The 13,224-nt window shown below is 44.5% G+C and overlaps 1 protein-coding gene and 1 long non-coding RNA gene across 12 annotated transcripts in view; one reads left to right on the top strand and one right to left on the bottom strand.

Annotated features, from left to right (window-relative positions):
* The window catches only part of Zranb3 (zinc finger, RAN-binding domain containing 3), a 148,875-nt gene that overhangs the window by 129,328 nt on the left and 6,323 nt on the right, over positions 1 to 13,224 (top strand). For 5 of the 11 annotated variants that reach the window (XM_006529411.4, XM_006529408.1, XM_030253114.1 and 2 more), the window contains 6 exons: positions 582 to 779; positions 3,206 to 3,346; positions 5,757 to 5,848; positions 8,562 to 8,663; positions 9,823 to 9,965; positions 12,857 to 12,967. In XM_006529411.4, coding sequence (XP_006529474.1) covers positions 582 to 779; positions 3,206 to 3,346; positions 5,757 to 5,848; positions 8,562 to 8,663; positions 9,823 to 9,965; positions 12,857 to 12,967 — 787 coding nt within the window. Of the gene's footprint in view, positions 1 to 581; positions 780 to 3,205; positions 3,347 to 5,756; positions 5,849 to 7,392; positions 8,664 to 9,822; positions 9,966 to 12,856; positions 12,968 to 13,224 lie in introns of all 11 variants that reach the window. The other 6 variants (NM_001285945.1, NM_001357573.1, NM_027678.3 and 3 more) reach the window with 3 other exon arrangements.
* On the bottom strand, positions 7,739 to 12,860 carry Gm28800. Its single transcript, XR_001779396.2, has 2 exons — positions 10,165 to 12,860; positions 7,739 to 8,070 (listed from the first exon to the last, which is right to left on the bottom strand). It is a non-coding gene; the product is annotated as a predicted gene 28800 (long non-coding RNA).

Genomic DNA, 13,224 nt, shown 5'->3' with positions numbered 1-13,224 from the left:
ATGGGCATCAGCTAGGCATGGCTGCATATGCCTTTAACCATAGCTCTTTGGGGGGAGAGGTAGATGGATCTGTATGAGTTCCAAGCCAGCCAAGGCTACATGATGAGACCTGGGAGCAAGAGAGTCAGACTGTGATCATCAATCCTCTGTCTGAAGGTCTATAATCCTCTCTAATTCCATCCACAGTATATCCAATGGTGTAAGCCCCGGGGCTAGGCTCAGCAGCAGCCCCAAGCTTAGACAGGGCTCTCAGAGCACGGCCCTGTCGGCCTATGCTATGTGTAATAATCTACGACTGCTCCATTCCAGTTCTGGATTCTACCCTCTCCTCGCTGCCCTCCCTGCCTCCCGTTCTCTCCACCCTCCTCATCTGTAGATACATTCTTCATTGTTTGATTACATTTTTGTGTATCCATGCATCTTGAAAGGAACCTTCAGAAGGCAAGGCAAACAGTCCCTTCCTGATAAATATTTTATAAGTCTGAATAAACATTGTTAACTTTATTTTTTTAATAAAATTGAGCTGTGACCCTTTAGTCTGTGCTTGTTACATTTAAATTACTGTATTTTTGTAATCCTAGCTGGCCGCAACCATCTTCAGGATAACAACAAAAATGATGAAGACGCTGCTCAGGAAAGCACCTCCAAAAGTGATCAAGCTGGTTTGGAGTGTGAAAGGCAATGCCCTGAACGGTTGGAAGCTGAGCAGTCGGCTAATAGCAAGGAAGAGGCATTGGAAGGTGGAGGGGAAGACAGACTGCCATCTCAGCCAGAGATTGGTACGTCCTGCTTCTGTCTCTAGTGCTCAGATAGTAACCGTGTGGGGGATAGGAATGTGGCTGAGTTGGTAGAGTTCTTAGCTACCATGCCTGAGTCTACTGCTTCAGTCCCCAGCACTGTGTGAACCAGTTGTGGTGGCCAAAGCTTATAATCCCAGCGCTCAGGAGGAAGAGGCAGGAAGATTTCAAGTTCAAGGTCATCCTTGGTTACATAGTGGATCTGAGGCCAGCCTGGGCTATATGAGACCCTGTTTCAAAACTAACCAATTAAGTCAATAAGTTCTGGATACCTTAATGCATAATGCTATGTTAAAACACACACCATTCTCAGAATCATCTTTAAATACCAGATGGCTCTCTCCTGGAATCAACACCATATTGCATCACAACCAGTAAATTGCTATTGCCACCAAAATATTGCCCTGCCCAACCACAGCAAGCTCATTGACAGGGAGAGAGCTGTTTTTATTTGGGTAGTGCATCAGGTCACAGGAATCAGACTGAGAGAGAACCAGCAGCCAGGTAACAAATCGTTACTCTCTTCTGCAGTGAATGCTCTTAGATGGCTAAGCTCAAGCTGCTGCTGCTGCTGCTGCTTCTCCTTCTTCTTCTTCTTCTTCTTCTTCTTCTTCTTCTTCTTCTTCTTCTTCTTCTTCTTCTTCTTCTTCTTCTTCTTCTCCTTCTCCTTCTCCTTCTCCTTCTCCTTCTCCTTCTCCTTCTCCTTCTCCTCCTCCTCCTCCTCCTCCTCCTCCTCCTCCTCCTCCTCCTCCTCCTCCTCCTCCTCCTTCTCCTTCTTCTTCTTCTTCTTCTTCTTTCTTTTTTCTTTAAGAAACAAGGAAAGTGTTTCAGTGTTCTCTGAACAGGGCTGGGGAGATGGTTCAGTGGGTAAACCTGTAAGCATAGACTGCCCTGCCCTGCAAGCATATACTCTTGAGTTTGAGCCTCACCACCCATGTGCAGGACTAAATGTGACATGCTCACCTTTAAACCCAGCATTCAGGGGCAGATACATTCTACACAGATACAGACACCAAATGAATCAGCCCTTGGTGTTGTTACTTATTGCTTGTTCGTGTTTGCATTGCTTATAGCAATGGTGGTCACTAAATGCCAGCCTGTAGTTGTACATGGGCCAGCTGACAAATGCTGAGTAAATTGGGATCCATGTCTTTTTTGACGTACTTAGTAACATGCAGAATGGTATACATCTTAAAACCATTCCAAGTTGTTAGATGAGGCCCCTAAAAACATTCTATGTTAACAGCTGTTAACACTGATACAACTTGGAATAAGATTCATAGCTTCAAAATGAAATGTTCATTTATGGCTCAGTGGTTAAGAGCACTGACTGCTCTTCCAGAGGTTCTGAATTCCATTCCCTGTAAACACATGGTGGCTCACAACCATCTGTAATGGGATCAGATGCCCTCTTCTGGTGTGTCTGAAGATAGCTACAGTATACTCACATACATAAAATAAATAAATCTTTAAAAACAAAAAACAAAAACCCTAACTGGCAGTGGTGACACACACCTTTAATCCCAGCACTCAAGAGGCAGAGGCAGGTGGATCTCTGAGTTTGAGGTCTACACAGGGAAACTATCTCAAAACAAAACAGGGTGGGGGGTTCCTCTTTTCTTTTCTCCTTAGCCTTCCTTTTCCTTCTCTCAGAGTCTTCCCAAGAAGTGTCTTGGAGTACATGCTGTCTGATCTGATTTCATAGCCTTTAAATAGACACAGTAGTCAGCAGTCAGAGGGCTTCTCTTCTTGTGTGTCTCTAGTTTCTTTGTTCTGGCTGCAAGACCAATCCCCAGGTGCCAGTGAAGCCTAGGACCCAGGATGGTGTACACTCGGTGAGCTAGTCTGAGAATTGTTGGACAGTTGTCAGCTGAGCTAGGAAATGCTGGGTTGCTAGCTGGGCATAAACATGAACCAGGTGTGGCGGTACACACTGGGAGGTAGCAGCAGCAAGACAGACGTTCAAGGTTGTTCTCAGCTGCATAGTGAATTCAAGGTCAGCCTGGACTACAAGAAATCCTGTCTCAAAAAACCAAGGCTGCGCCCAGCAAGTAGGTAGGAAAAGGCCCTTGCCACCAACCCTGACCACAAGAGTTTGACCCACATAGCAGAATGTCTTCTGACCTGCACGTGTGCTCACACACTCACACACACACACACACACACACACTTTAATAAGTCCACACAACCTGCACATCTGTACCATCCTCATCCACTGCAGGCACACTAGCATTTCCCTTGTGCTTGTCCCTGCTTCCTTCCTCCTGAGCTCTCAGCTCATCAACCTGAACAAATCCAAGAGATACATTACAGATCTTTCCAGTAAATGTGGATTTCCGTGAGAAACCAACTGGAAGAAGGTTTGTTTGTTTGTTTGTTTGTATTTTTCTTTCTACTCCCTCTTTTAGAGCCAGACAGATCCATGCTGTTCTGGAGCTGTAGTTCCATTTTAACTAGAAACATGCAGACTGGGAGGGAAGCTGTGTCAGCATCAGCCCCATCTATAGTCTCAAACAATCAAACAACGCTTCGTGGAAACACTGAAGAGGGTATGTTCCCATAGTGCAACTCTCAGCCCCCAAGAACTATCAGCTACTATGGCACTGACCTTATAAATATCTTCCATCAAAGAATGATTTCTATCTTTACACATTAACGCATAGATCTTCAAATATAAAGACACGCTGATTACAAAGCGCTCTCCTGACCACGGTCGGCAGACAGCTCTCATTAAACGGTGACACGGTACCTTAGACAAAACCCAACATGCCACCTCTGACTGTGACTTTTGTTTGTCCCGAGGGGTGCAGACCAGCAGTGTCTTCAGCCTCCAGCTGTTTGTGTGGTATATAATGGGTGACCCTATTCACATGTCCACAAACCAAACATAAAACAGCTTCCTCGTGGGAGAGGTCGGTCATTCTTCTAAGAATTTGCTTCTGCGGTTTGAAACCTGTGTTCTCCTGTTCTGTAACCTGGTTTTTTCATACTTATCCTTTTTCCTTTTGATTACAGAACATACTAAAAAATACCTTTTAATTTATTATTATTATTATCATTATCATTTTGTGTGTGATGGCTGAGGGGCATGAGTGTCGCATGGCGCATGCGTGGAAGGAAGCTAGATGATGGCTTGGTGGAGTTGGTTCTCGCTTTCCTTCTTTACTGTAGGACTCAGGGACTGAACTCAGGTCAGCTGACTTGCATAGCCATCTCCCCAGCCCCATACTGAAAAGTATGTGGAAGTCTTGGAGTAATAAATTCAATACATATAATAGCATTGCTTGTACATCCTGTGTGGCTTTGAGTGACAGTAGCATTGTAGCTATGACTGAGCTCACATGGGCTCAGACAACTTCACAGCTACCACCTAGGTGATAATGATTGCAACATGCCATTGTTATCACTGGACATCAGACACTAATTTCAGAAATGTTTTTTAGTCATTAACATGCACTATTGTGCAAGCTAGTGGCTTTTCACTCTGACAGTTCCATATGTGCATATTGTGCCCTGACCATGTTTACCTTGCCCTTTCAATCTCTAGTTCTTGGGGCCTTTTGTTTCTTTTTCATTTATAGACATAAGTCGCAAACTGGATTTATAAAGTAGCCAAGGCCTAGACTAGAAAACTAGTATGTTGATGACATTGCCTAGTGGAGTGACAAGCAGAGCCGAGCTTCTAGAACATTCAGAGGTCACTGACACTGAGCTAAGATATAAGCTCTGCAGCTAGAGAGACAGCAGGTGACCAAGAGTGACCTGACTTTGGTTCCTAGCACCCAAATCAGGTGGCTCACAATCATCAGGATCGAGTGCTCTCTGGCCTCTACTAGCATCTGCATGAACACAGTGCACATAAATTCACACAGGTACACCCATACACCATACACGTAAATACAAATAATAAATTCATTTTAAGAGTACAAACTCTGGAGCCCCTCTTACTCTTGAGCAGGTTAATGTGCTGAGATTCCTCCTGTTAAAATGTGCTTTTTGTTTGTGAGAGATGCACTCAGGACAGTAGTTAGCACGCTTCCTAGGCCAGATGTGTTTAGAAGGCATTAACTGCATTCATTATTTAACCTGTGTTTTTGAGGGGGTTGATTTAGTAGTCCTGGGGATCCAACCCAGGGTCTTTGGGCATGCTAGACAAATACTCTACCACTCAGCTACAGCCTCAGCATATTTGACTGTAGTTATTATGTAGACTTGCTTCCATAATTTTTGTCTCTCCTGAAGAGTTCTGGGTGAAGAGACTAAGAAAATACTTATAAGTAATGATTAGGAAATTAGCATGTCTAGTCATTTCCTTGTGGATGAGACAGCAGCCACAGGGAACCAGGCACATCAGTGGCACTCGGCAAAGCTGTCCTGATGCTGATAATCAAATGGGGACTGTTTAGTCCCAGATGCAATATGTTCAGCAGCGAGGAGAGACTCTAAACCCTTCAAGTTTGGTAATGACTTCTGGGTGAGGGAAGGGTCCCTTCTGACCAACTCATATCTTTTCAGCTGAGTCTGAACCTGTTTGCTTCTTGTTCAGTCATTAGCAAAGAAAGCCCCACTTTCTGTAGATGCTGATGTTCTTAGATGACCTACCTTGGGAGTTAGTTATTTCAGGTCTAGACATGAATTGCTGATCAAGTGTGTTGGTTTTTTTATATATAGCTATTCATCATTCTACCTTGCAGAATAGTAAAAAAGCTATTTTATTTTATTTATGTGTCTGAGCATGTGTTTAACCATGTGTGAGTGGATGATCAGAGGCTAGAAGAGGCCAATAAGCTGGAGTTACAGGTATTTGTGAGCTATTCAAGTGGGTATTGGCCATCAAACTCCAGTCGTCTGAAAGAACAGAAAATTTCTCAGCTGCTGAGCCATCTCTCCAGAACCCCAAATAATCTAATTTAGACAGAGTAGACAGGCCTTTCCGCATCTCTTTGTCTTCTTTATTAGGGCAGTTGAATAATTCAGGCACTCTGCCAGTGCGTGAGACCTTCATGTTTTGTGCAAGCAGAAACACCGACCGGATCCACCTCTATACCAAGGTAAGTGTCAGGTAGATCCTGTCCCACAAGATACAAGACAGTGGACATCCTTAACAGTAAGATAGAAACTCAGTTTTTTGCCTCCACATAGCTTGGCATCAAATTCCTTTGTGAAATCTAAAGACAACATGAGGTAAAGTGGACTCGTTATGAATTCAGAGAAAGAGACCTTGATTTCCCTGTTACTGTTTAGTGTGATCTTGGGCACAGCTGCTCTCGGCTTCATTTCCTCCGCTGGAAAATGTAGGGAGGATTTGTTGCAAAGATAAAACTCATCCCTGTAAGAAGCAACGTTTTTATAACCTCCCAAGTCCCTGCCCCACCGGCATCTCCACCTTCCCCACCCCCACCCCCCAAAGCCCCTCTGTGCTGAAAGTTAGAGAGAAGGCTTTGTGGAGTGAACACTCGGACCCCTGCAGAAGCCTAGGCTAGCAAAGTTCTCACTTTATTTAGTCTGAGGAGCTTTCAGCGTGATGAAAATGTGTGGAAGGCCCCACAAGCTCTTGTTGAGAGCTTGTTATATTTATTGACACTTACTCCATTCTGTATTAAAATGAAGACACTTAAAATAGTCATGTATTATTCAGTTTTATACTAACATTTATATTAATAAGGTATGTTTTTTAAGATTAATTGTCTTTTCTAAAGCGGGGTGCTGTGCTGAGAAGAATAGCACTCCGGTTCTCAGCAGTTCTCTGGCTTCAGCCGAGGACAGCAGATCAGGGTGTAATGGTGCATGTCTATCGTCCCAGCACCAGGATAGCTGAGGCAGGAGGGACTCTGGGTGGAGGCCAGCCTGGGCTACTGTAGCATGATCTTGACTCAGCAAGACACATGAAGCTGCTAAGAAGAGCTCACTTGGACAATCCTAAGGGAGCAAGAGCTTGACAGGCAGATAGTGCCCCGCTCCCATATTACAAAATAGCTGTGATGGTGTGGGCCCTCTAAGAAGCCTTCTATACCATCTACACTGATATAAAAGTTGGCAGCCATTTTAAATGCCTCTGTTCATTCACTTCTGAATTTCTTACTAGTTTAGATGTACAAATCATGTTTGTAATTTTACATTGTCTATTCTATTGAAAGAATGCTTTTTATATCGTTTCACTATTACATTTCTTAGTATGAGGAAGACTTTTGTGCCACAGCACATGTGTGGAGGTCGGGAGACAGCTCTTAGGACTTCATTCTCTAGTTCTAGCCTGTGGCTCAGCACGCTCGGGAGCAGGCTCCTGTCCCCACGTAGCCATCTTGCCAGCCTGAAAGAGTGCTTTTTTAAAACAGAACTTATGGTGCTGAGGGTGTCACCGCTCTGCTTAGCATGCACAAGGCCCTGAATTAGATATCCAGCACTGAAGAAAGGAGAGAGAGAGAGAGAGAGAGAGACAACAAAAGAAAAAGAAAAGACAAAAGAGAGAAAGAATGAGTGAAAGAGAAAGACCGGACAAAAGAAAAGAGGGAGGGAGGGAGGGAGGGAGGGGTAGAGGAAGGAAAAGAAAAAAAAGCTTCTAACCAAACTACCTTCAATTGTGTTTTTACTAAAGGAGATTGGCTATATGGTGTGCCGTATAACCATGTTCAGTCAGAAGGAAATGACTGCACAGATACCAAATCATCACACAGCATCCACTTTTGGAACCGCAATGAGATGGAGCCACCAGAGACCAAGCAGGGCGGTACTCAGTGCCCTTGTAGGCCTGAATGCCAGCCCACCTGTGGAGCCTGTAGATTAGATAAAAGTGGGGGGGCATGTTGACAGATCTTCACAGCTGGAACTGAGTGGAGACGAGACTTTACCATTTTATACTACAAGGGACTGAGGCACACTAGTAGAAGTTTGTGAAATCCCTAGGTCACTACCTAAGAGTGTGCTGCATAAAGGAGGAGTCAGTAACAGAAGTGTAATGCCCTGTGTCACAAGAGAACTGATCACTGACAGGAGAATCCCACGGCCAGGGTTTGGAGTTACATAACTACATACATGGGTACACAGCACGTCATAAAAGCCTCCATAGCTTTCTTCTTCCAACACGATTGTGGACCGCTAGCATCTGTTTGACCAGGAGAGCTTGGATGTGAGAAGCTGCTGTGGATCTAGTGAGTCCTCTGTGTTAAGCAGGAATGGCGTTCACCCATGTCTTAGAGATGCCACTCCTCAGGGCAGTTCCACCTTCCTCTCCAGTCAGGCCATTAACTTCATGGAGCAGCAGTGGAGTATGGCTCTGGAAAAGCAGATTTTAAAATAAGTCTCTAGAATGTCTGTCTCCCTTCCCCTCCTGCCAATAACAGTAGATAATAAAAAATATCAACCCATCTGGGAAGGGATATTTGGATGCTTATCAATGCTGTTCTTTGATTGGAGTGATGCTCTGATATTATAACGACCATCACTTGGGAATTGGAAAGGGTCGCGCTGCTGTTCTTCTGTGTTTAGTTTCTCATCATCTCCACCTATATTCCCAAGTTAGGCAGTAGAAAACTATGTCGGGGCGGGAAGGACAACAGAAAACTTGGGTTATGTACAGGCAGAAGGCCTCTCCCGCTCACCTCAGCTCTGCGGGGGACTCTTGTTGGGTATCCCTGTCTAGAACGTGCCCCCAGTTTCTGTTTTAGGAGACTGGTCATGCTATATGTTAACTAACTCTTCCTATAAAGTAGTAACGAGTACCTGCTGACTAAAGTACACTAATAGTGTCTCCTCATCCCTTATCAGGATGGAAAGCCAATGAACTGCAATTTTATTCCTTTGGATATAAAGTTAGACCTTTGGGAAGACTTACCAGCAACCTTTCAACTGAAACAGAATCGCTCTCTGGTAAGAAGAGTTTTGAATAAAATTAATTTATTTTAAATAAAACTATTTTCATAACTGTAGAGATGATTTTTTAGTTTAATGAAAGAAAACCTCATGGCTTATTGCAGAGTCAAAGTGCAGACTACATTCGTATCCATCCAGTCAGTGGCTATTAAATTCCACTGGTGCTAAAAATAAACGTGGAATCTGTTTCCTTGATGAGTGATCACACCTAGCGCTGCTGCTGTTTAAGGCAGAATCATCCTCACGTCGGGTCCCTCCCGTTCATAGGATTAGCAGCTATGATGTATCTGTCAGAATCACACTTATCTCTTACGGATAAATTCTAACGATGACACATTCCAGGAGCCAGGATGATGCCACACTGGGACTCTGGACTCCTGATCAGAGTGAGGCCATAACTTCACTGTGCACTGCACCATTCATATTTACAAGACTAATGGGGATTCTGCCTGCTTATTTCTGGGTTTTACTACCCTGATAGTGGGAAGGAAGCATTGCTCAGGGGTCAGCTGTACCCTGTTGAAAGAAAGAGGTAGCAGGGAGCTATGGTTTTGGCATCAGTTAATACTGACCCTCAGAGACAGATAGATTGACTAGATGCATATGTAGATACATAGATATATGCTACATAGCTGATTGATAGATTTATCAATAGATGATAGATAAGTAGATAGATATGTAGATAATAAAGCCAAAGTTAGTGAACCAGTTATCCACAATCATGGTGACCATTCCTCAGTGACACAGATTTACTGCTGGCATCTGACCTGATTCTGAGGCATCTAATACAGTGTGAGTGTCACAAGTTGCACCGTCCCCTGTGGCCCCACAGGATCTGCTTCCGAGGCCAGCTTTTCCCAGGTTGCTGCTGGGATCTATACCTTGTTCAGGTTTCTCAGAACACACTGTCACTGTTGGTGCCTGTGTGTTCAGAGCACATACCTGGCTGCTGAAGTGCCTTTAGGCACTCTGGATTGAGATGGACATAGGAGGTTTATAACATGGAAATACTATCAAGTTGAAGAGAGACTTAAGCTAGAGGACTCAGCCTGTTTGAGGGATACCATAAGATCAGTTCTCTCGTGTTGTGAATACCTGGCTTTCAGAGGAGGCTGCATCGAGAACTGTTAATGCTTCGTCATTTCTTTACTACCAGATTCTAAGGTTCGTCCGAGAGTGGAGTAGTCTGACTGCCATGAAGCAGAGAGTTCTCAGGAAAAGTGGTCAGCTGTTCTGCAGCCCACTGCTGGCTTCGGAAGAGATCACAAAGCAACAAGCCAAGGAAAATAATACTAGAAGGTAAGTCCTTTTCTTTGCATCCTGTAGTATATTGTTTTCCAGGGCCGTTTCTATAGATCTGAGGCACCTCATGGAACCAGTAGTGAAATTTTGGTAAATTAGGAGGAAATTATGCTGGGGATATAGTTTGTTATAGAGTACTTGCCTAGCATACAAAGCCCTGGGTTCCTTCATAGTGCTGAATAAACCAGTTACCCACTTGTCATTTTATCACTTAGGTGGAGGCGTGGCCATCAGGAATTCAAGGCGGTCCTCAGATATATGGGAAGTTCAAAGCTAGTCTGGGCAACATGAGTCCCTGTTTTAAGAGAGAAAGAGGAAGGTTAGGAGGGAGAGAGGGAGAATTATACTTAAAATAGTGGTTATGTTATTTTATAGCAACATAGTTCTATATGTAATGAACTTAACCAGATCTGCTGGAAGGTGTCAGATTGTCTGGATTTCACTTATCTGGAATCCTGCACATTAACAGAGAGGCCAGAAGCAGGGCTTGACACACCTAAGCAGTCTTAGGCAGTTACTAACAACCTTTTTACCCTTAGGGCCTCAGAGCAAGCCCCAGGACTCTGTCTACCCTACAGTAGAAGAGTTGGTTCTATTTTAACATACTACCTGTTCCCAGGAGTGTAAAATAACTGTCAGGTCCACGGTTGGAAAATAAAGGTGAATCGTGTCACATGTATAGCTCATCTTCCGTCTTCCCCGAGAGTCCATTCCTAATGTCTGCACTTGACATTGTAAGCACCTGCACTTCTCCATGAACCACTCTATGATCCTAACCCTGGGTCTCTTGGCATGGAGTGAGCAGTACCAGGGCAAGTTGCCAGCTGTCTTGTAGCAGCGTTCCTTCTTTGGAGATCACAGATTACTAAACCTACCTAATACACCTTCCTCCACTTGAATTAGTGAATAGGGGCTGGAGAGCTGGCTCAGTGGTTAAGTACACTTGCTCTCTTGCACCCACATAATGGCTTACAACCATCTGTAACTTCAGTTCCAGAGGATCTAGTTCTCTCCTCTGGCACCATGTTCCCAGAAGGGGAACGTAACTGTCTTACGGGTCACAGTGTCTGAAGACATCATAGATTATAACAACCCTAGAACATCCCTAGGGTCCACATTATTTAAAATCAGTTGTGGGAATGGAAGGAGGAGAGTGCAGAAAGCTCCTCAGCGTTCACAAAGACACCTCGGTGACTGATCAGAAAGAAGAGAAAGGAACGTCTTTCAAGTAAACCTTTGTAGCCACAGAGGACAGCAGCTTAGCAGCACTGGTGTCCTGTGATGGAGCCTCAGGGAATGGCAGTGGGCAGACCAGAGAGCAGGTGTGGAAGACCAAGGTGATTCTCTTTCCTCCTTGCCATCCTACCTGGGTACTTTCCAGAGGAACTTAATCTAAGAGCCTCCTAGAAACCTTTAGCCCAGCAGGCATGAGGGAGAAACATCAACTTCACTCCCTACGAATGCAAAGGGGGCTGGGGGGTGGGGGCTGGGGCTGGATCCCATCTTTAAAATATTAAATGTCAGGCTGAAGACATGACTCAGTGCATGATTGGCTTGTATAAGGAGCAAAGTTCCTATTTCAGCACCTATATAGCAGCTGGGCAAATGATAGCCTGCCGTAAATCCCAGCAGTCAACTCCGGACACAAATACAGAAATCCCTGGGGCAAGTTGGCCAGCTAGAGTAGCCAAACCAGCAGACATTCCAGATTCAGAAAGAGACCTTAGTTACTGCTGGGCAGAGACACCACGGCCATGGCAACTCTTATAAAAACAACATTTAATTGGGGCTAGCTTACAGTTTCAGAGGTTTAGTCCATTATCATCCTAGCAGGAAGCATGGTGCAGTGTAGGCAGACAAGGTGCTGGAGAAGGAGCTGAGAATTCTATATCTTAATCAGAAGACAGTCAGGAGGAGGAGGCTCTCTTACTGAACAGAGCTTGAGCATAGGACCTTAAAGCCTACCTCCATAGTGACATACTTCCTCCAACCCCCTAATAGTGCTACTTCTCATGGGCCAAGCATATTCGAGACACACAATGTTTTGGTAAATAACGGAGAAAGTGATCCAGCAACATACCTGCTATCAGTCCTTGGGCTCCACACTTGCAAACATAAATTCACACACACACACACACACACACACACACACACAAACTGTCACAAGAACAACAACAAGAAAGACATATGTACTAAATATGGGGAGTCTTGGGAAGAAATGAATAGATCCCCAACAAGGTTATGCTCCACCAGCTCTAGGCCTCATCCAAGCTGGAGTCCTGCAGCTCGCTTCCAAGTAGTCAGTTTTACATGATAGGAAATGACCCAGAGCAGCAGCCATTGAGTTGGCTCTTGAATGAGCTCTGTTCTCAGAGACCAGGCTGATTTAGAGGCATCCCTGTCATAGTTGACCTTCTACCAGGAGGTCAGCACCCTAGAGCCCAGGATTATAACCAGCATGGTGAGTCACTCTGCAAAGCACACACTGCTCTCCTTTCAAAAATGTCTCTCTTCTACTAGCATTTAATTCAGAAATTGGTTTTGTGGGTAACATTCTCCTTCTCTGTTTGCCATAATTGAGATTCACCATGATCCTTTTGGGAGTTGACTTTCTTCATGAATGTCTGCAAACCACAATGAAAAATGAAATATTGGCATCTTGACACTAAGTCCTAAAAGTGTCAGTTGTCCCTTCCGCTTCCTCGCTGGTCTCTCGTCTACACCCATGCCTCCGCGTGTGTGACCTAATGACCTTACTGAGGGTAAGAAGCTTGGGAGAAGATTATATGCTGGAGTGTAGACACTTTACCAGTAGCCAAATGGAGCATTGTCTGCCTCCCCAGAAACTCATATAGGTGAAAAATATACTTAACGTCTAATTATTCTAGATACATCACTAAAGAAGATGTTGCCAAGGCTTCCATGAATAAGGTGAAAAGTGATGGGGGCCACATCCGTCTCATCACCAAGGAATCCATGACCCAGGACTCTTCTCTAAAGTAAGTGCACAGTAGTACTCACACATGGTGAAGAACACTGCTGCAAAGGTACACACCAGTTTCGGTGATAACTGCCCCCATGATGTAACCACGTTAGAGGGCACAAAACAGAGTCAGGATTTAATAGCTTTTCAGCGTTTCCAACAACACTCTTAGGCCCCCAAGCTCATCATCTTAGACATTAGAGATGAGGAATACCCAAAACAGGAGCCTGTTTGGCCTACCACAGCCTGGCTAAAGATGTTAGGAGACCCGAG

Source organism: Mus musculus, chromosome 1, assembly GCF_000001635.26.
Source record: "Mus musculus strain C57BL/6J chromosome 1, GRCm38.p6 C57BL/6J".
Lineage (NCBI taxonomy): Eukaryota > Metazoa > Chordata > Mammalia > Rodentia > Muridae > Mus > Mus musculus.
The sequence above is the reverse complement of the archived record's forward strand: the minus strand, read 5'-3'. Positions and strand labels throughout refer to the sequence as shown.